The sequence below is a fragment of the Protopterus annectens genome, chromosome 2.part1 (assembly GCF_019279795.1).
Source record: "Protopterus annectens isolate FY-2018-M chromosome 2.part1, PAN1.0, whole genome shotgun sequence".
NCBI classification, from domain to species: domain Eukaryota; kingdom Metazoa; phylum Chordata; order Ceratodontiformes; family Protopteridae; genus Protopterus; species Protopterus annectens.
Window position 1 is genome coordinate 576391086 of NC_056729.1, and position 22801 is coordinate 576413886.

At 37.5% G+C, this 22801-nt stretch overlaps 1 protein-coding gene across 2 annotated transcripts in view; it reads left to right on the top strand.

The window, feature by feature from the left end:
- The window catches only part of EPHX2 (epoxide hydrolase 2), a 3146492-nt gene that overhangs the window by 1110168 nt on the left and 2013523 nt on the right, over window positions 1-22801 (top strand). For both annotated transcript variants that reach the window (XM_044062350.1, XM_044062351.1), the window contains exon 9: window positions 8701-8735. In XM_044062350.1, the coding sequence (XP_043918285.1) occupies window positions 8701-8735 (35 nt within the window). The remainder of the gene's footprint in view (window positions 1-8700; window positions 8736-22801) is intronic.

The following is a 22801-nucleotide window of genomic DNA, read 5'->3' on the forward strand; positions in this document are numbered from 1 at the left end:
ACTAGGCACATATTACCATGTAAAAAAGTTTACAGTAAGTCGTGGAACTCCTATGGCATTCCTGTATTAGTAAGATAAATCCATTTCAAACACACTGCGGTTATTCTCTCAGGAAAATTAACTTTTTTTTCCAGTCTCTGTTCTTTTGTACAGAGTCCCTTTTCTTCCTACCCAGATTCCCTGTAGCTTTAGAGGCAAGTAACTCCAGCTCTATTAGTGAGTACTAACTTTAATATGCATACTGGAACAAATGTCCTAGATAGCTTCAGTACCTGTTTCTGCCTCTCCTGACTCTGTAACTGCTTTCCATGCCACTCCCCTTGTGTCTATTCTTGGCTCAGCAGTGGCATGCCATTCTTCTCCAATGGTCCACTAGTAGTCAGCAGTGGCCTAACAGTCACTATATTATAGTTCATTCATCCATTCTTTCACTCGGTGATACCAGAATTGTCCAATCCTGGGTCAAAGGGAAGCAACAGTATAACAGAAAAACTCCATTCCTGTTGCAGGCTGAACTTCCACATGTGCAAACACACACACACACACACACACACACACACACACACACACACACACACACACACACACACACACACACACACACACACACACACACACACACACACACACTTTGGAAGATCTCTAGTTTACCTGTGGCAGTGTTTGATGTGCTAAGAAATTGGACTACCTGGAAACACGAAGGACATTTGGATGCTGCATGGAAAGCCAAAATAGAGAACAAGTACAGTGAGCCAGCAATGCCAACTGCTGAACCACTGTCACATTCTGAAACAGAAATGTTTTTTAAGGTGTAATGACAACTGTGATGATCAAAGTGGCACAAGTGTTTTTCTTACAATTGTTTCTCCCTCCCTTTCATTACTGACTTCTAATTTTGTTCAAGACCCTCTTATTGCCTTTTTCTCTTCTAAAGGTCTTCTCATCAGGTTGTATATTGTAGGTAGCACGTTTTATTGGTTATTCTGCTACTGGTCAAGTTACAGCCGGCAAGAGGCACAGGTCAAGTACAACCACTCCGTACCTGGAATTTAAAGAAGAACTGGCTAAGAGATGAAAGTGCATCAGGCACATGGGTGACATGGGAAAAAAAGATAGATAACACTGTCTAATGACTCCCAGAGTAGGAGCTGTAAAAATTGGTGTGGCTCGATGCATACTTAGCTCAATGTGTACAGCATTAACTCTAGAACCAAAACATCAGAATATCTATGTGTAACATACCAGATTCACACACATGCACACTCACAAAGTTTGGAAGATCTCTAGTTAATCTTTAGTCTTGGATGTCAAAGCCTGCTTTTTTATTTTAACTAGCAGTTACAAAGTCCCCACCTTTGTAGCTCTGGGGCCATGATGATGATGATGGTTGCTCTTCAGTAGGTCTTCACCCATGGCTATCTCAAATGTTATTTCCTCCCTACATCCTTTGGTTCCTGTTCTGCACACAACTGTGGAACAACTAGCTTTTTCTGTGTATTGCCTTGCCCTGTATCATTAGCATAGGTCTGTCTGTTATAAGATTACCGTGGTGTATAGTGCATCGTACTTATCTATCCTGCCATTTTATCTACAGAGCGACTCACTAATTTCATTATTGATTTATTACCAAGCAACCACAGTTTCATAAGATAGGGTGCCACCTCCCCAAACTGTTGTCAAGGGAGGTAGTTCATGCCCTGGAATAGTCACACTTGCACCAGGTTTTGACTCCGTATGAGAATCCTGTAATGTAGGATCACTGTGGGATTCTTTGATTGCCAGTATTTTGCATAAAATGCTTATATTACATGAATTAATTAGCCAAACCGTCTTCAGCAACATTTCTATGCTGATAATATGCAATACTTAGGAAAAAAGCTCATGTGAATTGTTTAAATGAGAAAAATGGATGCATTGAAATTTAGTATCCATGTCTTTCAATCAAAAGCACTGTTTTCAAGTGCTAAATGATAAAAAAAAAAAAAAAAAAAAACAGCAGAACAACTTTTGCCAAGCCTCAGAGTTTTTTTTTTTTTTTTTGCAGGGGGACATGCCCACACCTATACCCCAAAAAATAAATGCACCTACTCCAAGAATGCACAGCATTGGAGAAAAGAAAAAAGTACACTTTTAACATTTATTTTGGATTCTAAAAAAAAGTTTTAACTGTGTTATAAGGGATTGTGTAGAATGATGCATTAATGTGGTGAACATATAAAAGTGTATGGGAAATGCAATATAAGAAGAAACACATTTTATGTGAAAAAGATGAATATTTTGAATTATTGAAAAGATGGAAAATAAGCTATTTGGAATATGAAGGAAATAGAAAGACACAGAATAAATTTATAATAAATAAATTGTATTATGTTAAGCATAAGTAATTAATAGAACAATGAAAAAAAGGATGGAAAAATTCAAAATTTGGGTTGGAATATGCGATTTGTTATGGAGATTAGAGTTAGCAAAATAGCCAGAGAACGGTGAGATGAAATATAAACAAGTGTGTGATACATTATGTAGTGTTTGTGATGTAGAAGACTCGGTAGAACATTTTCTTTATAGAACAAAAGAAATGTATTTTTATGTAAGGAGGAATTTAAAATGATTTTTTTGATAATGTAGATATGAATATGTTGATGTATGGATGGTATGAGGTAGAGAGAGTAAAGATTGTGACAGTACTGATAAATTGTTAGTAGGTTGTGTGAAATGATATATAAGGAAAAGGTGGGGAAGGGTGAAGTATAACGATTAATTTTCTTTTTGAATGGAAAGTGAATCCTTCGTGTCTTGTTCAGTTTTCACTCTTTAATGATTTATTGTAGTTTTTGATTTGTTTGAAATTTATGAAATGTTGTTTGTCTTTCGGCTTTTTTCCAGTTAGGGGTTACCACAGCAGAACTCCAATTTATGAAATGTAAATAAGTAAATTAAGCTCCTGCTCTTTTTGATTGATGATGTGGGATCTTTTTACATCTACCTGAGCTACCAGCAACTCATGTGGATGAGACCTCGGTTTAACATCTCATCTGAAGAATGACACACTCAGGAGGGTTGTAACTCCCCCCATGATGTACTGCAGTTTCATCAATCCATCCACCTCGTGGGAACAGAACCCACAGCCTTCTGCACCAAAAGTGAGTGTTACCTGCTGCAACATGATGTAATTAAAATCGTCCACAGTAGGGGAATGGACTACATGTAGCTTGCTGTAGATAGTATTAATTGTATCATATACCTGTGGACCTTTGCTTACTTGCAACCCTGTAGGGCATACTCCACTGCATTTTATAGTAAATGGATTTCTGCAGAAGTATTTAGCCCTGCAGATGTGATCTTACCAATTGTTAAGTGCCCAGGAAGAATAATTCCATGTTTTCCGGTGAGAAAGCTTAGCCTGTGCATTTCAGACTCCCTTCCTCCAAACATTTTTAAAAGTGTTATCATATTTTGGCTACTATCTTTTAGAACTATAGTAGCTTCTTTCCATTTTGAGTGTTTGAGTTCTCTTTTTTACCCGGTCTTTTGTTTCTGAAAGACATTTCCCTGATCTTTTTGCACTTAACTGAACTTGCATTTTTCTTCTTTATTGGTGACAATTTGTCCTCTTCGTAGCACAGTCTGTACCAGAAGAGCAGACAGTGAATTATCATATAGGAAAACAGTATTTACTACTCTGGTACACAAGTAATGCATTTCTTGTTACTACTTGTGCTCCGGTGTTTAATCAATATTCTTACCTATTAATATAAAATCAATATATTAATCTATTAAGATAAAATGAGTTACAACACATGTTGGTAATTGTAATGAAAGGAAAGGTATACTTTGGATTTATGGAATGCTCCCATATGGACACCATGCTCATGGAAGTTAATAGGATACCAGCAGTAACTATGGCCTTCCCAGCTAGTGCTTGCTTTGTGTGTTTTGAAAACTTAAAAACAACAGCAGCAGCAGCACTAAGAACAACTAAGTTTGTTGTTTCTTTGTTGTCCTACATATGATGCTTGCTAGAATGTCAGCAGGATATAGAAGATGGAAGAAGTCATCTGTTTTGATAATAATTAGTACAGTATATTATTACCACTGGGCATAAAAGGCAGTAGGCATAAAATTTTCCTGTTGCATTACTGAATGTGTGGTTCTACCTCCGTATCCCTATAATATATTTACAAAACAAGATGAATTTGAGAGCAGATCTGCATGATTATAGGATTATAGGAGGTTACTAGGCTAATGACCCTACTACCCTTTAAAGCCTATCCAAGTTTTACCTTATTTCCATGATCAACATCTATCTCCCCTGTTCAAGAGGGACATGTGTGGAACCCCTGGGGTGACTTTACAATTACCCATCCAATCGTCCAGATTGCATTTGAAGAGGCCAGTCAGGTGCCGTCTTTGACATGAAGTGGGAGTCTGTTACAAAGGTGCAGTAACCTCTGGGAGACAAATCTGTCCCTCCAGGTTCTAGTAATGTCACATACCAAGTTAAGGCCCTTTAGAGTGAGTAACCCATGTACCATTTGACTTACGGATATGTAGTATTTCTAATAAACCAGTGTCAAAGATTTCCTTATATGCAAGGCAGAGATCACCTCTGAGTAGTCTGTATGAAGCCAAATAAAGTGATAGTGATTTTAGATGAACCTCATAGGAAAGATGCAGTGGTCCCCCATATTGGTAACCACTAGATCCAGCATGTTGGTGCCCCTTGTGGGGTTATCAACCAGTTGGTCCAGGGCATTGGAGTTAATGAAGCTGAGGAACCTTTGAGCAAGTGAATTTGCACACAAGTAATTTATCCAGTCAATGGAGGGGTAGTTAACGTTGCACAAAACCATGGTGCTTGGATGTATCTTGATAGATTCATGTAGATCCAAATAAGCAGAGTGGGTGTGCTGATTCATGGAGGGGGTCCTGTAGCAGGCAATGACTTGAACAGGTGACCTACCAACAGTTAACTGCACCTGAAGTATTTCCAGGGAATCATGAGGTCTAACCAATATGGAGGTATATTTATCTTTAATGAATATTGATATTCCACCTGCTTTACTTTTCACAACTTCAGTTTGTGGTCTGAATGTGTGGAAGGAAGTGTAGCTTAATATGTCTAGGGTGCTCTCCACAGCCCTGAACCTGGTCTCCTTGACTGCACAAATGTCTGTCTTTCAAGGGGAGGACTGCTTCCAGTCAGTATCGTTTCATGTTAAGACTCCTAGCATTTGGCAGCATAACCTTGAGGTTGTTTTTAGATGGAGTTTTTATATTGGCAATTTTGTCCTTGAGACACTGCCTAAAAAAGGCACTATGTGGGTGGCAAGAACCTTGGCCAGTAGCTGAAATCCCAGGGGTGACAGATGAAGACCATCTCTGGCAAAGCATCGAAGTCTGTCGATCATGTCATCCCAGGCTGACAGGTGCTGTATCTCCTTAGAGTGACACCAGAATCTAAGCCAATTATTGAAGTCAGTCATTTTCTGTTTGTACTGAGGCATCATCCTAGGTGAAGGCAAAATGCTGCTTAAGACTAGGGACATAGCCTGAGACACATAGTCCCAGAGCTCAGTCATGTCTCTCTTTATATAGTACAGAGAAGTACACCTCAAGTAGTTCACAACAGCATGGACTATGGCAGAGTCATAACAGTACCTGTTGTTGAGAGACATCAGTGCATATGTGATATGGCAGATCCTGACACCTGACAGACAGCTGACAATGACCTTCTCCTTATCCAGCCTAGTGAGAAGGACGTGCTTGTCTCACGATGGAATCACCTATGGCTAGTATGTTTGGTTTTGTGTTTAGCCTTAAGGGTTTGACAGGTGAGACACTGGTGTGTGGGCTATTATGTATATTATGTACTGCAGAGGAAGTATTATGTGCAGCGTGGTGATTTTTGTGTTTGAGTGGTCTCTGGTGTTTAGGTATGTTTCTGTTGAGGACCTCTGCATAGGTATGTGTGTTGTGGGTTTGGGTGGAGTAGGAAGTGAGGTGTGCATGTTGACAACCCGCTCATTGTCATATGCACTGACTGGTGTGTGAGAGAGCATGGATTCAAGGTTCTTAATATCGTTGCATCTCTCACATGTTGAGTTGTGTGGACTAGGAGTACAGGGTTGTCGGTGAACATGAGGCAGTTACTAAACTGTCTCAGGATGCCCATGTCAACCAAGCTGGCTGGAGAAGCTGTGGGAAATTGTACTTCCATAGTATTAGTTAAATTTATATGGTCAGGAATTGAGGTCACACTTAGGAATGACTAGTAGGTGACAGGTGTGTTGGTACCTCTGAGGCTACACTTAGTGTTCTATCTGACAGTAGAGCAGGGCCACGAAAAACCTCTGGAGGACCACAAGCAAAGTGTTTATGACTATAACCACCAACAGTAACTAATGCTTCATGGCAGTGCACGATGGTGCTCTATATGCAAGCAAGCCCAGACACGGTGCTTAAATAAAACAGGAAATAACCCTTTTAACTCAAACTAGCCTATAAGGACGCACTCTCTCTCTCTGAGCTGTAGTCCAGTCACCCTTGATTGGATGGGACTCAGACAGCACTCTCCTCCCACAAGGTAACAGAAGGGCCCTGGCCAACAAAGATAGCTTGAATTTGATGCTCAGAAGTTACAAAACAGACCCAGAAACAGCAAACCTGGTACTGGGCTATGCTACAGCTGAACTAGTACAGTGTACAGTAAAGTGTGGCCAAAAACAGTTCCAACAATTCAAACGGACAGTATAATGCAATACAAATTAAAGGTGCAATATAAGAGCAAAAACAGGCAATTATAGTTTTGTGGAAGTAACAGTGGCGCAAATCTTAAAGTATCTCAGTGAAGAGCTGGTTTTACTGCTCAAGTGACACAAGACAGTCTAGATTCAGTAAGACTGGATCTAGCCTATACTAAAATGTGCAGAGATATTAGAAATTCAAAGTGCATAAAATCACAGTCACATCAGAAAAAATATATATATATAAATAAAGCAGCAATTCAATAGAATACTGTTCTTAATTTAATCAGGCTACTAACCCACAGTAATAAATGCAATTGAACACTTTTAAGAACATCAGCAAGAGCAAAATAAAGTCAGAAAAGACACAGTATAAATCCTTTTTTGCCCATCATTGTCCCACCAGTGTCCATTCTCGTGTGCAAATGCTTGACCAATTCTTCAAAGCTGACTTTTATCATGTATAGATCGAACAGTCACATAGTGTTGTGTGGCAAGATACATCTTACTGTAGACTGAATCCAGATATTTAAAATTCTACCTTGCATGCTTCTGACTTGGATTCATTAACAGACCTTGACATTCAGGCTGGCATTTTCTTGCATGGTTTAAAAAACATTCCATGATTAAATAAATTCTGATACTGGCTTATTTTACATTAATTGTTTTTAGACTCAGTTAGCCATTATTGTTTTACTCTCACCTTTATTGCTTTGATATATTTCTTAATTCATTCTGCAGTTGGCTGCCCAGAGCCATCTATTAGAGCTCCAAATTCACCTTCCAGACTGACATCCTTGGCATACGACCTGCATATCCCTCACAGACCAAAGTCCCTTAAATAAGAAAATCCTTTGTGATTGGTATGGCTCTAACTGGTCAGCTGTAAAGAGCTTTTCTGTTATATCCCTCTACTTGTCCTGCCTCGTACTCAGTGTGCAATTACATCACAATTCATGTTACAGAGCTCAAGTCCTTCGCTTGCATTCAGGTCAGTATCTCTGAGCAGAGAACCCTTATTACCTACTTTAATAGGTGAGGTAGGCAAAATAGTTCCCCCCCCCAGGCTTTGCAGGGATTTGGTCCCTTAACTGAGCCCAGATCATATGACTGAACCGTATTTAGGACTCCTTTCCTGTGTGCCACAGTGCCAGTAGTTTTTTCATAAAGTTTTTTATAATACATCAAGTGCAAAGGATTTTTTTCCCCTTAGATCATCAGCTTGTAGAACCAGATTTTATCTTGCAGAAATGTATGTGACAGTGTCGGATCTTAAAGGTATTTTAATCACTGCATTAATTAATAGATCTGTGAATAACAAATAACTGTTCTTCAAGGCCACACAAGAATACCCTGCAGGCATGCGTTGGGTTAAACAAGAGCAGTCTCAGATTGAGTTCTGCATTGTTACAGCTACTTTCCTACTGAAACTATTTTAGGGAAACACTTTTACCTTCTACAAATGAAGTGGTACAGTTTAAGCCCATAAATGTTTCCATTTTAGACTTTTATCATTGGTCTCATTTGATCTATTGCAGTCAGAAACCTTGGAACCACAAATGCAGAAGGAAGTAATTCCCGATAGTACCGTTATAGCCCCATAGTTCAGCATAACTGCAATGAGAACTGCATCATTAACAGTGGTGTCAGACTCTATTAACTATATTCTCTTACCCTTTTAATGATCACTGCACTCTGATACATTTCTTTCAGTTAATTCGTACTTGACATTCATTTAGTTTAATAATCCTTAGTAAAAGAACTGTTTGCTTTAAGCCGAATAATACAGTTTGAATTAATGTTTCTTTCTTTTTTAGACTAATCACAATAAAACTCAGTATACCTGTTTCCCCTTAGGCAAATGTTATTGAAATGACTGAATATCTTCTTAAACCTATTTTATTGTACGTCATGCATTTGAGGAAATGTTTTACAAGTTCATTTTGTTTGCTTTTAGATATAGAAGAGTACTCGCAGGAAGAAATCTGTAAGGTAAGTCTCCCAGTGGCATGCATAGCACTAGCATTTTTTTTAATAATTTCCATTTTAACAACTTTTGTTGCAATTCATGACTAGGAAATGGCTCCTTTTGTGTGTCATTGGTTTTCCATATCCAGTCAGATATTATGAATATATCCAGTGCATCAAGACTGTATGTCATTTAAATGTAAGCCTACTTTGTGATAATTAACAATCTGCACCATTATTTGAGAACTGAAGTTAATTCCAGGAAATTCTGACTTTTCCCCATCACCAAAATGTGAAGTGATGAACACCAGCTTGCTGTGTTACACCTTGTCAGTTTTATGATTCATCATAGTGTATTCCATTGTATTAATGCGGTGGTGCTTCCGTGTTTGTTTAACCACAGTTTCATGGTGATGGAGTTAGTGTATGTAAGTAATGGCATGTGTGTGTAGGGGGGATAGGAGAGGGACTTGGTATCCCTGCATAAACACTTTGAGTTTTGGTGGTGTGTTGGCTGAGTATATGGTTCATCAGAGTGTAGCATTAGGGTTTTGTAGAAGAATCATGATTTCCACCTATAACACATAGTAACATAATTCAGCATAGCTATATATATATGCTTTTTTATGCATTTTTGGTCACTAACCCCTTACCAGCATAGTAATTCCTCCTCTTCCTTCACATCCAGAGATACCAGGCAAGAAAAATGAGAACCAGAAATGTAACCATCATTCAACAGGGTTAGGAGATATTTAGTGTTCTTCTAACTCCCTGCATCTATTGCCGAGCAAGCATGGTGAAACGGCCACTAAGCTACATAAGCTGTGGATGTATGATTCTGCAAATCTGCTTTGCTTGGCTAGACTGTGTTGCATGTTTTGACCAGATTTCACCTCTAGGCCATGCTGCCAGTGTAAAGAATAGATGAAGACACCTCACCCAACACCATGCCTCAGGATGGGGCAAGCTGGTATTGGTTACTCAGTCTCTTGTCTCCAAAGTCAGTTATTCCATTTGTCAAACCCAATTTGGGATGTAGTCATTTCATATATGCTGTTTCAGAGTACTGTGTTGTCTATTCAGCATGCAGAATCCAAGTCAGGATATGTTGCTGAAATTGGTATCTGATTTTACTCTCCTTGGGTCCTTGTCAGGCTCATCTTCCTTATCTTTAGTGCATGTTGACATCTACTACTTTCATATTCTTATAACAAGTAAATAAAAAATATAGGTATTAAAACATTTATTTAAGCAGCTATATACATATCTCAGTTAGGCCATACCTGTTGTGCAGTAAAACATAATGCAGCTGTGACTCCTTTCCATCCAGAATTTTGACTTCATTGTTGTGTATAACCATCTCTTGATAACGTACTGTATCCTGCACAGGGTCAGTGTGTGCTAACACCTGTCATTGCTGCCAGTGGGCACAAAGCTTTAAAGGTCATTCTCTGCATGCTGCACTGTTCTCTGTGGCAAGTATTGACATAATTGCTATATTATTGTTGGTATTATCATCACCATCATCATAAACATGCTATTGTAACTATTATTAGTAGTAAGAGTATTGTTTTTGTTATTATTATTATTATGCCAGCCACCCTTTCATTTAAACCTTGAGTCAAGTGAACAGTCATGCAGCATCAGTATTTTACAGCTCTTCCAAGCAAATATCCCTAAATCTGGTGCATTCCTGAGTTAGAATTTCTAATAAGTATCTTCAAAGGAATCAACAAAGTCAGTCTCACAAAAATCATTTACCTCTCAGCTGTACAGATTTTCGCATAATGTCCAGACTTTTTCCTCAAAAGTTTGGTCTGTTCCTCATAAAATTTGTGATTTTCAGGTAAATCACTGGGATGATTTGAGGGATGAAATCACTAAATAATTGACACACATTTGAGTTCCAGACCTCAGATCCTTTAGAAAATACATTTTAATACACACACATTCTAGCTACTTTCTAAGTTTATAAGAGCAATATTTAAAATGTGTCCCTATTTTTGGGCCATTGTCCCCCCATTATTTAAGGATTCATCCAGATTTCTTGGGCTAAGAGGTTGAGAGGTATGATCACCTTCTGTGCCTCAGTTTATATACAGAATACATCAAGATATTACTTGGATATCACTCGCCTCATCTTATGGACTCTCAACATAGCATCTGTAGCAATTAAAGTAAACTAACTGAGATCCATGCCATATAACTGTGTGAAACAAATTAGACAAAATGTTCTAAGTTTCAGATAAAAAAAAAATCAAGTCTTATATGCATTATTGTAGTATAATTACAGATAACCACATCTTATTATGTGACAGTAGTAAAAGTATGTGTCTGACTCAAAAATAGATGACTTTGAAAGTAAAGTCATTGACATTTTTGCATAACATAATGAAATAAGTATTTATTTATTAATTAATTTATTTGTTTGTCTTTGTTTACTGGGACAGTCCAACTGGGTAATACTCCTTTTCAGTGAAGGCCCGGGGAAAAAAGCTCCACTTCCTTACACTGCATTATACTGAGTTTCAGTTAAACAGGGAGTAGTTACATTTCTATTTTCATTTATACACAAACAATAGTTACATTTCTACATTCTAAGATTTTATAGAGATGGAAAGCCTACGTGCATTTCACTGAAAGGTTGTGAGTATTCGGTTTAAGAAGAGTATTTGAAGAGTACTGTATGGTGAACACAAAGTCTTAATGTTGTAATGAGCATGTACAGGACCAGGACTGGTTATGATGTTTTTTAAGTAGTGGATTAAAACTGAGTTTATAGGAGAGTTTTATTTATGTCAGTATACTATTCCAGAATTTAGCAATGTATTTAGAGTATAGAGATTCTCCTGCAATATTATTTGACTTATTTGTAAGTAATAAGAATTTGTTACTAGAACGGAGGTCCCTTGCTGGACAATAGGGCCGTAGTATGTTTTCTAGTGCTGGGTATTTTTCTGGATGATAAATGAGTTTGAGTGCTGAAGTTAGCTGTGAATATGTTAGATAGTTGTGTAGTTCAAGCCAGTTTAATTATTTTAAGCTATGTCAGTGGTGGGTCCTATGAAGGAGATTGGTGGCAAACTTAGCTATATTATTGTAAAAGTAAGCAAGTTTCTTTCTTTGTGTATTAGTTTGTTAAGACAGAAGCGGTGTATAAGACAGTCGGCAATAAAAAGGTGGTGGCTAGAGATTTTCTGGCAGTATCTGTAATAAATTCATTGATCCTATAAAGGGAGCCTAGTTTCTTGTATATAGATTTAATAGTATGCAGCATATGCTGGTCATATTGAGATTGCCATCCATTTTAAATCCTAGACGTTTACTGTGAGTTGCAGTTTCAATGACAGTATTATGTGATGACTTTAGGGTGAAAGATTGCTTTTTATTTTGACAACTTTCGGAGGTAAAAAGCATTAACTTCATTTTCTTGGGGTTGTGTATCAGGTTTCATTCTTTGCATCAGGTTTCTAAAGAGGAGAAAGATTGTTGGGTAATGTCTTGGAACTTATTTATTGTTAAGGTCACACATAGTAATGGTGAGTCACCTGCATACTGAACTAAACTTGCATGGTGAGTGGATGTATGGAGGTCATTAATATATTAAATAGGAGCAGATCCATGATAACGCCCTGAGGGACACCTGCAGTAACTGCTAGAAATAATGAGCAGGTTTGTTGCCATTTATTTGTTTATTTTACATTTGTTTACCAGGATAGTCCAACTGGACACATGCCCTTTTTCAGCAGAGGCCCGGGGAGAAAATATCCACATAGAAAAATGCAGTAAATACAGAAAAATAAACAGTGGTATAATACACAAATTACAAAAAAGACAATGCGATCTAGGGTAAAGTTAAGCAAATGTAGGATAGTTTGGTTAAACACATTACTTATTCTCTAACAATAATATTCAAACAAGTAATACTTCCATGGATTGTTGCAGTATATGATAGGATACTGGACCAACCACGGTTACATATAATACAGTGTGAAATAAAAATCCTGGTGTAGTCCGTGCCTGTTTGATGTTAGGAATAAAGATAGTGGTGAAAGTATAGATCATATAGATAGCAGGAATCGTTTGTTAATGTCGTTAAGAGTTTGTTGATTGCCATACAGGTAACTAAGAAACCACAACAAGGGGTACTGTGAAAGTCCTATTGAGGAGAGTCGAACGAGCAGTTGCTGCTGTGAGACAGTATCAAATGCCTTTGACAAGTTTAAGAACATGGTGGACACAAGCAGACCACTGTTTATATGTTAGTTTATTATACTGGTAAAATGTAGTATAGCAGTAGGGGTGCTGTGCTGGGGCCTAAAGTCAGGTTATGTTTCGCAGAGTAAATTACCTGAGGTTAGGTATTGTATCAGCAGCATATGGATGCATTTCTCTAATATTTTGGAGAGGAGGATAGAATCACTATCGGCCTGTAGTTATTAAACTTTGTAGATATGTTGCCTTTGTGTACAGTGGTATGATGTAGGATTTTTTCCATAGTGATGAGACTTATTTTTCTGCTATGGACTTATTAATTAGTATGGACACAGTGAAGGCTGTGATTTCTATGGCCATTTTTATGTAGTCTAATGGAAGCTGGTCTACAGCTATGGAAGTAGTTTTTAGTTTAAGGATCAACTTCGTTATGAACAAGGTAGGTAATGGACTAAAACCTAAGAGCTGTGGGTGGTTTTGATTGGAGAGGAGTGGAGGGGGGGGGATGTATTAGTGTCTAAGAGAAGTAATATTTATTGTATAAAGTAGGAATTAAACTGTGTGGGATAGAGTCTATCATATTGTCTGTTTTGGGAGAGAGAGTGGTGGTCTTGCCAGGGTGGAATAGTTTATTTAATGATGACGCAAAATGTTTTGGGTTGTTTTTATGCTTGTCTTGTAAGTTGGTATAGTATATTTGCTTATCCTGTTTGCCATGGAGTTTTCCAAGGTTTCTAAGATTCTAAATTTCTGGAAGGCATTTGAGTTCTATTTTTATACCAATTTTTCCAGACTTTATCCCTTTTAATCATGATATTTTCTATGGTCAGCCATGGTGCGGGGTTGGACTACTTTTTTTCTTTAAAGACGATGTAACAGGGCTATTAACTTTGTCCCTGTTAAGAAAAGACAGGCAACATTTCCTTGTAAAAAGCTTTAAATCTAGAATTACCTCAGTAATGATACCTATTTTTCTTAGGAACAAATTTAAAACCTTTTTAAATAATGTAAAATGGGAAATATCAATATTGAGATCAGAGTAATTAAAAATATGAAATCCCTTATATATGAATACCTTACCATCTTTTTAACCATAATGGTATCCATCCGATTGACAGTTACCTGTCCCGAGTCATTTTGAATATATGGCCCCTCCCCCTGACATTCATCCTGCCTCTCATTGCCCTGCCCTGGTTCGGAGTTAAGGTTTGGCCCCTTCCCCTCTGACTCCTATTCTCTCTGATCTCTTGAGATAGGAGGAATCGGTTCCATAGTGTGTCCCTAAAGGGACAGCATCCAGTTCAGAATGCTTGTAGTTAGTCACAGTATCTACATTATCCGATTCAGTGGGCATGTTGGAAACATTTGTTGTCTCATTTCCAACATTACTGTCCTGTGTAACCATCTTACTTACTAGTGAGTAAGCCCTCCCTTCCTTATATTCTTTACTTTATCCCAACAACTTTTTATCCTTTCTCCTAATAACCTGAGCAGCATGATCATTCACACACTTAAAAATGTTCTCAAAATTTTTTGGTATTTAGAAAGTAACAAATCATTTGTAATAACCCGTTCTAAAGTAGTAATTTCATTCATTAAAATCTCAGTCAGTTCAAAATTAAATTTAATAAATTCAAGTAACTCAGTACCATGTCTGTTAAACATATCTGTAGAACAGTGTGTGTGTGTTGTATCTTTAAGAAGCATTATGAGGACATTCCCCTGCAGGCATTGCAAAGCTTGCCAGTATATTAGACATAACAACATATTGATTCATCCACTGTCTGGAAAAAGCTATTCATTGAATCAATATACTGAATCAATATACTGACTGTTTGACCAGCAATATTATATACTTGGCTGACTGTATGCAGTGTTGTTCATTTTATGTCATTAAAATGAACTGTAGATTGAAAGACATGGTGTTACAACATATGTCAGCTATACGTACAGCCAATACACATAATGCCCTGTATCAGCATGTAAAGCAGTAACCTGGGCACGTATTTTCTTTTATGGTTTTGCAGATTATTCATACAACAAGGAGGGGGGGGTGATTTGAGAAATATAACAGAATGTAGTGAAACTAGATGGATAATCAATCTGGGTGCTGACAGAGCACCTGGCTTGAATGGTGTCATTCATATCAAGCCTTTTTTTAAAAAGAGGAGGGCTTCTTACTGAGTCTTTGATTGGTTGTTATGTATTTTAAAAGGTGTTCAAAATTTTTATATGTTGTCTGAAGAAGGGTTTTTCAAACCTGAAAGCACTAACCTACTGCATTTTATTAAACTACGTTTTTTTATCAACCTGGTGGTCCGGATCATCTGTTTTTGCTGTTGGAATTACTTAATCTCAGAAACATACCTTGTGATGTACTTGACTCTCCTGCTCAGTGACTTCTATCCAGGCAAACCAGAACAACACTGCATATTAGTTTCAGTTTATTGAGGCCTAAAGCTAAGAACAACAGAACCATTAGAGCCCAATTATTCAGGAAGCATTCTTTACAGAAGTCCATTTATGATAAATCAAGCAGATTTCTTTGTCTATTGAAAGGAGGAGAGACAGTGAGGATACAAATGGCAAAAGGTTTTGACTGGATTGGTCAAGTAACAGGCATATGTACCATGCTGAGATCCTACTACATAGAATCTGAGGGTGTGGGGTACAGGAGAAATCACAGACATCTTTTTCCTGTACCAAAATCAGTATTGCAGCATTGTTGTTGTGATACAGACTCTAGATCTTAGAGCATCCCAGGCAATGTTCCTGTTGCAGAACGTGTCTTAACTTCTACTTTAATTTCGGATGATGTTCCTGATGTCCTTAAGGTTGAACATTCAGTAGAGACCATCCCAGTTGCTAAATCTAATTCTAAATTTTATGTCACATGATTTGGTTGTATTTCCAGACCTAGTGTGAAATACACAGTGACCTGGACATAATTGCATGTGTATCTGGTTCTGTATAATTGCATGATAAAAAATTATTTGTATTTATTGCATGTCACCTGATGTTGTCAATATTGCATGCCCTATTTCTCAAAGAAGGAGGATGTAGAAAAGTGTGTGTGTGCTGTATCTTTAAGAAACATTTCAAGGACTGAATGTGCATGTAAATAGCAAGCACATGCTCGCTTCAGTGCCATTTTGAGAGTGCAATCAGAGAGTGAGCATGTATGAATTTAATAGCTAGTTTGTATATGTTTATCTAAGTTAAATTTATTAAGTTTCAATCCTGATGTGTTTGTGTACAATAAAGCTGCTTGAACAGAACCCACAAAGACTCATCTATTACATCCTGACTAGACAAGCAACAATATCTGTGAGAGCAAAATATTTTTTAGAACCATTTCAAACCCCAAAGTGAAATTTATAAAGTCTCATCCATTTGGAAATCTGTGCACGCTTAGTATTCTTTTAAGTAAGCATTATCTATTTGCTAAGTTCTAAGCTTTTTAAATTTATCCTCACAGTCTTTAAGACTCAATGGGGCTGTTCTCATTGAAAAATAAAATTCCTGTGTCATCCATCCCTTAAGCTCTTGGAACTTCTTCTTCCATTCTTGTTTAACCCAAGCAATGTCTCGGGTATACCATCTGATGAAGTGTCAGCTCTCTCACTGTTAAAAACATTATTAATATCCAAATGAGCATTCAAGCCTGAAAATGGTAAGGCTTGTAATGAAACATTTATATGGTTAACTTGTTGGGTCAACAGTTCTAAAGGCTGAGTTAATTCACCCATTAATCCCAACTGACTGGATTGCTGTGAATCACCCTCCATACAAAGCAAAAAATGTTGTGGTCCACCAAACAGACTGACAAAACAGGAACTGGCAAAAAAAAATTAAATAGTGTAAAATATAAAGTTTAAGCAAGCCAAGCACATAGTTGTTATCGCCTAAATCACAGTGAAATGAGAGGCAAAGAGATAAAACCAAGTCCAAAAAAAATTCACCTCTCTCTCCAATGTGTCTACTATGCATTTGCATAATTTTATACAAACAAAATATTTTTATTGTTGACCTATTGAACTATATCAATGTAAAATTGTTATTTAGCTTCTTTTTAATACAACTTTATGCATGTAACCCAACATATGTGAATCTTTTTGCTATAACTGCTATTATATCAATATTGTTTAAAGTTGTACTTGTTTAAATGTACTACTGGGGCTTTTCTCCTCGGGTCTCCACTGAAAATGGGCCACAAGCCCAGTTGGACAAACCTGGTTAACAAATGTCAATAAATAAATAAATAAATAAATAATTCCTAGAAAACAGGAGAACACAACCAACACAAAAGTGAGCTCCAATCCAGCCTCTTAGTTCCGTTAAGCCCGTAAAACAAAACTGTGCCAAATAATGTGGAAGATGCGAATCTCAGTAGTCAGAAATACCAAAAATTCACCCCACATAAAGATAATCACCAGTCTGATCACAAAATTATTTGGTTGCCAATAGTACAAATAAAAGTTGAACTGGGAGGAAAGGTTGTTCCACTTATTGCATGTCTTTAAGTGCCAAAAACTAGGGCAAACACACCAACATAACTAGTAACCACAAAAGATTGTGTAAACATGCGACCATATACATTTTGAGTTGGAGGGGGTGAGTTGGATTTGGGAGTAGGGTAGACAGCCCAAGCATTAGCAAGGGTGAATGAAGCAGGTTGAAAACTTCATAAAATTGCTGAGACAGATATGTAAAAGGAACAATATAGTTTAAAAGACCTCTGTACTAGTAGATGAAAGTCTTGATTTTGTTGCTCTGGGACACAGTTTTAGTAGGAGAGTTAGTCTAATATCACCATGATCTGACTAATGGTGATAACAATAAAAAATTGGACTTGACTGAACAACTGTGTAATGTAATGAGGTTTCTCTGGACTTTGAAATAAAAAAGTCTAAAGGCCTCCGCAACCCCCACAGATCAGCAAAAGAATGAGAAAAAGTAAGCCAGAGGGCATGAGTGCAGTACCGGAAAAATACTGTCTCAGAACTGAAAGTGGTTACACAAGAAGAGAAATAAACTTAAGGAAGGGAGATGGTGAACTGCTAAAAACAATAAAAGGAGCACAGTTAAAGGAGAAAGTATCAACGGGACTGCTGCCATGTAAGAAAATGGAGTGATTATAGTGGGCAATCATTTTTGTTTTAGGCTGCCATAATAGTTATAATTTATATAAAAACTATAGCCCACAGACTGGTTTTCAAACTGTAAGACTTCACTGTTGCATACATATATATTTACTCGCATTGGCACTTCTCTAGAAAAATAAAAACATGCTAAAGAGACAGTTGAGTGCACTGAGTCAGTGTTGACTATGTACAGATACTACCTCAGAGATGAAAGTGGTGTAGTAACTGTCATGGGCAAGGACAAATAAGAAAAGAAGGGGGAGACCAAGGGTGACTTCCTTGATAGCATGCAAAAACAAGAGGATATGAATAATGGGAGAAGCAAGTCTAGAAGAAGTGAAACAATATAAGAGAAAGAAAATAGTTTGAGTAAGAGCAGTATGAGTAAGTGTCAGTGTCTGTTAGGAAGTAGAGAGTAAACACTGACCAGCAGGATGTCAGCGGAGGAGGGTTTACAGACTGTAAGGCTATTGCTTACAAACTACGACATTGAAGCACTTGTCTTCAGACTGATCACTATGCAAGCTGAAATATATGCAGAAAACTGGATACCCATAACACTTACTGACAGCACAAGGCCAGAGGTGGTAGTCAGGTTTATCGTAAATAAATGGTGGATGTATTGGGTGGACTCAGACCGCCTATTGGATGAGCCTGCTGTATGTATGCTTAAGGGATATTTCCAGTGAATAAAGTCCAAAGCAAGTACCCACTGTAAAACTGGAAACAAAAAGCAGCAACAGGATACACCAACATTGAGAAGAAACTTTTAATGCAAAAAACAGCAAAGCTTTCAGGTCTACACCCCTCCTCAGTGCTAAATACAAATTCAAAGTCACAACAATCAGATTTAAATAGGAGCCAAAAAAAGGTCACATGATCACAGCCAGCCGATCAGATGACAAAAGCAACATATAAAATCACAAAAAAGTCATAAAATGAATAAACAATATATATAAAATCATGTACAAAAACGTGAAAAATAAAAAGTAAAAAATTCATCAAAATTTACTCTGCTGTAACTTCACTAAAATAGGCTTTAAAGTGACATCATTGTTAAGACCAGGTGGATGATCAGCAACTAGCCTCAAAATCCACTCATATTCTTTAACTTCTAAAAGATTATTAATGTCACCACCTCTCAAGAGCATATGGATTGTGTCTATAACCCTAAACATAAACTTATGAGCACTACAACGCAAAATGTGTTTACAAAGTGCGTTCTTATCATTGTTCCTCCTAATCTCAGACTTGTGTTCAGTGATGCGATCTTTTAATCTTCTTGTGGTCTTCTCCACATAAAATGAAGCACATTGAAGACAAGTAGCCAGATAAACCACATTAGTGCTAGTGCAATTAGCAAATTGCTTAAAGTTAAAGACACATCAAGGGACAGGGTTAATATAAATGTCACTACCTTTACCTAAAATATCAACACAACAAGTGCAGTCCATACAACAAAATGTGCCCACCATTGTACTTAATTAGGGGGTATGTTTACAACTAAAATCTTTGTAACATAATTTATTTCTCAGATTTCTCATATTCCTATAGGAAAAATGGGATTTAGAATCTAGCACATTCCTAACATCAGGCAATGCCATCAAAATTACCCAATTCTTTTCAATAATATGCTTAACCGCCTGGGTATTAATATTAAACATTGTCACATACCTAACTGTAGTTGAGCTCCCCATGTCAATCTCCATATGCACATGTGTATCAAATTCATTTTCCATACAAAAATTGGTTTAAGTGACACAACCCTGTCTCTTACAGTTTTACCCACTAAGTCACAAAGTAGTGTTGAATCATAGCCACTGTGCAAAACGTCCATCTTCATGTCCTCAAGCTATGTTAAAAAGACACCATCATCTGTATTGAGCCGACTGGCTCTACTAAATTGCACAGTTACTGTCCCTTTAAAAATATGGGGAGCATGCATGCTGTTCTTATGAAGGTATCTACCAGCATGTACTTCTTTCCTGTGTATACTCGTACATATCAAGCCCTCCTTCAACTCTATACATAAATCCAAAAAAGTAATGTTGGTTTCAGAATATATCATTTTAAATTTCAAAAAAGTATTTGTACCATTCAAATAATCTAAATAGATACATAAATCACTAGATGATCCCTTCAAAACAAGGAAGCAATCATCAACAAAACGCTGATAAAAACAAGCATTGTTGTTTAACAAATTAGCATCACTACATACATATTTGGTTCCCCACTGATCCAAATTGGCATAAGTATTAGCCACACATTGCTGCACCAGTGAGTTGCAAGAAATACTGGTCATCAAACAAAAAAACATTCATAGTGAGGACCAATTCTAATGTTTGTTTGTGTCTTTCGGCTTAGGGGTCGCCACAACGGAACTCCGGTCTGTTAATGATTGGCAGTAGATTTTTTATGTGCCGAGTTTGCCAGCCCTGACACACAAAACGAAGGTACGCCCATTCACGCATGCTCCACACAGAAGACGCTCTAGCTGAGAATCGAACGGCACAATGTTTTGCTGTGAGGCGACAACACTACCACAGCACCACCAATTCTAATAAAGAACAAATATTCTCTATTTGTCTGGCAGGCATACTAGCCATGCCAGTCAGAAATTCTCTAATAGCCTCAATTCCAAAATCATTAAGAATAACTGTGAACAAAGATGAAATGTCAAGGGTGACAAATAAATATTCACCCTGAGGTAACGTAGTAACACAGAGACTATATTATTTCCTAAATTTCAATATAAAATCTGTCGTATCTTTTAACACATTCTCACAGCCTAACAAAAAAGGATGTAATTGCTTCTGGAAGTAGATGGAAATTGGTTCTGTCAACCAACCATTGCCAGATACGATTGGACTCGTAGGGGGATTGTGCAATGACTTGTGTATCTTAGGCAGCCCATATAGTTGTGGAACAACTGGGCAAGGTACAGTAAATAAGTGAAAAAGATCAAGATCAATGTCTCCATTGACCTGAAGGTCATATATAAACATATTAACCTTACTAATACACTTCTTGATGTCTAAAAAAGAGATACACTTAAAAGCGTTCCCATCATCAAGCAGTGGATACATAGCTTTCAGATATTCCTCACGATTCATTAGAACCACAGAGCCCCCTTTATTGGCCTGCTGTATAACAATGGAAGTATCCATCTTTAAAGATGTTCCTTCTCCATTGACTCAACAACAACGTGCGCACTGACATGCGCACTGGTACCAGTCTCTGGCATGGAAGTCACCGGAGCGTCAGAATTTATGGGCGTGTCCTTGGACAAACGGGCTGACATAACAGAAGAAACCAAGGGTAAGGAGTCAGAAACACTCACAGTTAGGGATCCAGTTTCATAGAAGTCATTACTCTATATACATTGCCCAAAAGGCTTACTCACAGAAGAAGAATCTTGTTTAGGCCAATAAAAGATGTGGCCCCTCTGAAAATCAGATATATCACGTATAAGCTTACGTTTTTTCGTAGCCTCGAGACTATCATCCAGTGAGTGCAATCTGTCAAGCATCTGTTGATACACATTAACCAAATCAGAAAAACAAGGTATGGATAGCAACTTGTTCTCCAAACTAATAATTTCGTCCTTTAGATCAGTCTCAGTCTTAAAAAAATAGTAATTCATCAAAGACATATATTTCCAGTAAACCCTGTAACTCCTTCGCAACCTGCTAGAGAGAGAGAGAGAGGGGTGGAGGAATCTGTATAGTATGTAAATACTATATATAAAGTATTATATTATATTGTACTATATTATATTGTATTATATTATATATAATAAATCCAGCATCTTAAAGGCAGAAGTAGAAGCAGAAATGAAAGTATGGATTTGCCAACTGAAACAAGCAGATGTGTGGAGGAAAATGGGCTATTGGTCTCAGCAGTGTGTTCTGCATTGGATCTAGTATGCTGAATAGACATCAGGTTACAACGTAAAGCATATATGGTATTCATTGTGATGTCTGCTTTGTCTTTTGTCCTCCATGAACCTTTCTAGTAAGACTCACTGAACTATGGCACTTGGAAAAACTTAAAAGAGTGGTCTGGAATGAAAAGTTGATGAGTTTAATGCTCCCATGGTAACCTGTAAAATAGTAGTAATAATTGTCAGAACATTCATTATTTCATCAGGACAACAGAATTGCATCATATTTTCAGTATGAACTTCTCCTGATAAATGTTACTGATCTGTTGCATAGAGAAAAAACATTACCGTACAAATATATCAGATGAATCTGCTTTCAGCAAAAAGTGAGTACAAACAGTGCATGAATGCATTTTGTTGAAAGAAAGACTTTTTGTGGCATTTTTGGCTCCCCATGGCTGACCATTAGCTGATCTTAGGCCCATTCCTATTGACAGGTCTCCCACACCCAAATGCCCACTCCCAGACTAGCTGTGACCCATATTTAGGGCTGGTGAGGTGACTGAGACTTCCTGATAAAACATCACACTGCTGCTTAGGAGTGTTTTTCCTCTAAGGACTTGCCCCCTGAGTGAACCTGTACCCACCCCTGCCTTGTGTGTTAGATTGGAGCACTCATCACCCAGCCTGGGAATGCCTCCTCCCTAACTGCCATTAAACATCCAAGCAATTACTTGAATGTGGCTCACCAAGGCCATGGCTTGGGCTTTATCTATTTGCAATATCAAATAAGGCATATATACCTCACCTTACCCATAAGCATGAATTTCAGTCCAAGATGCAATACA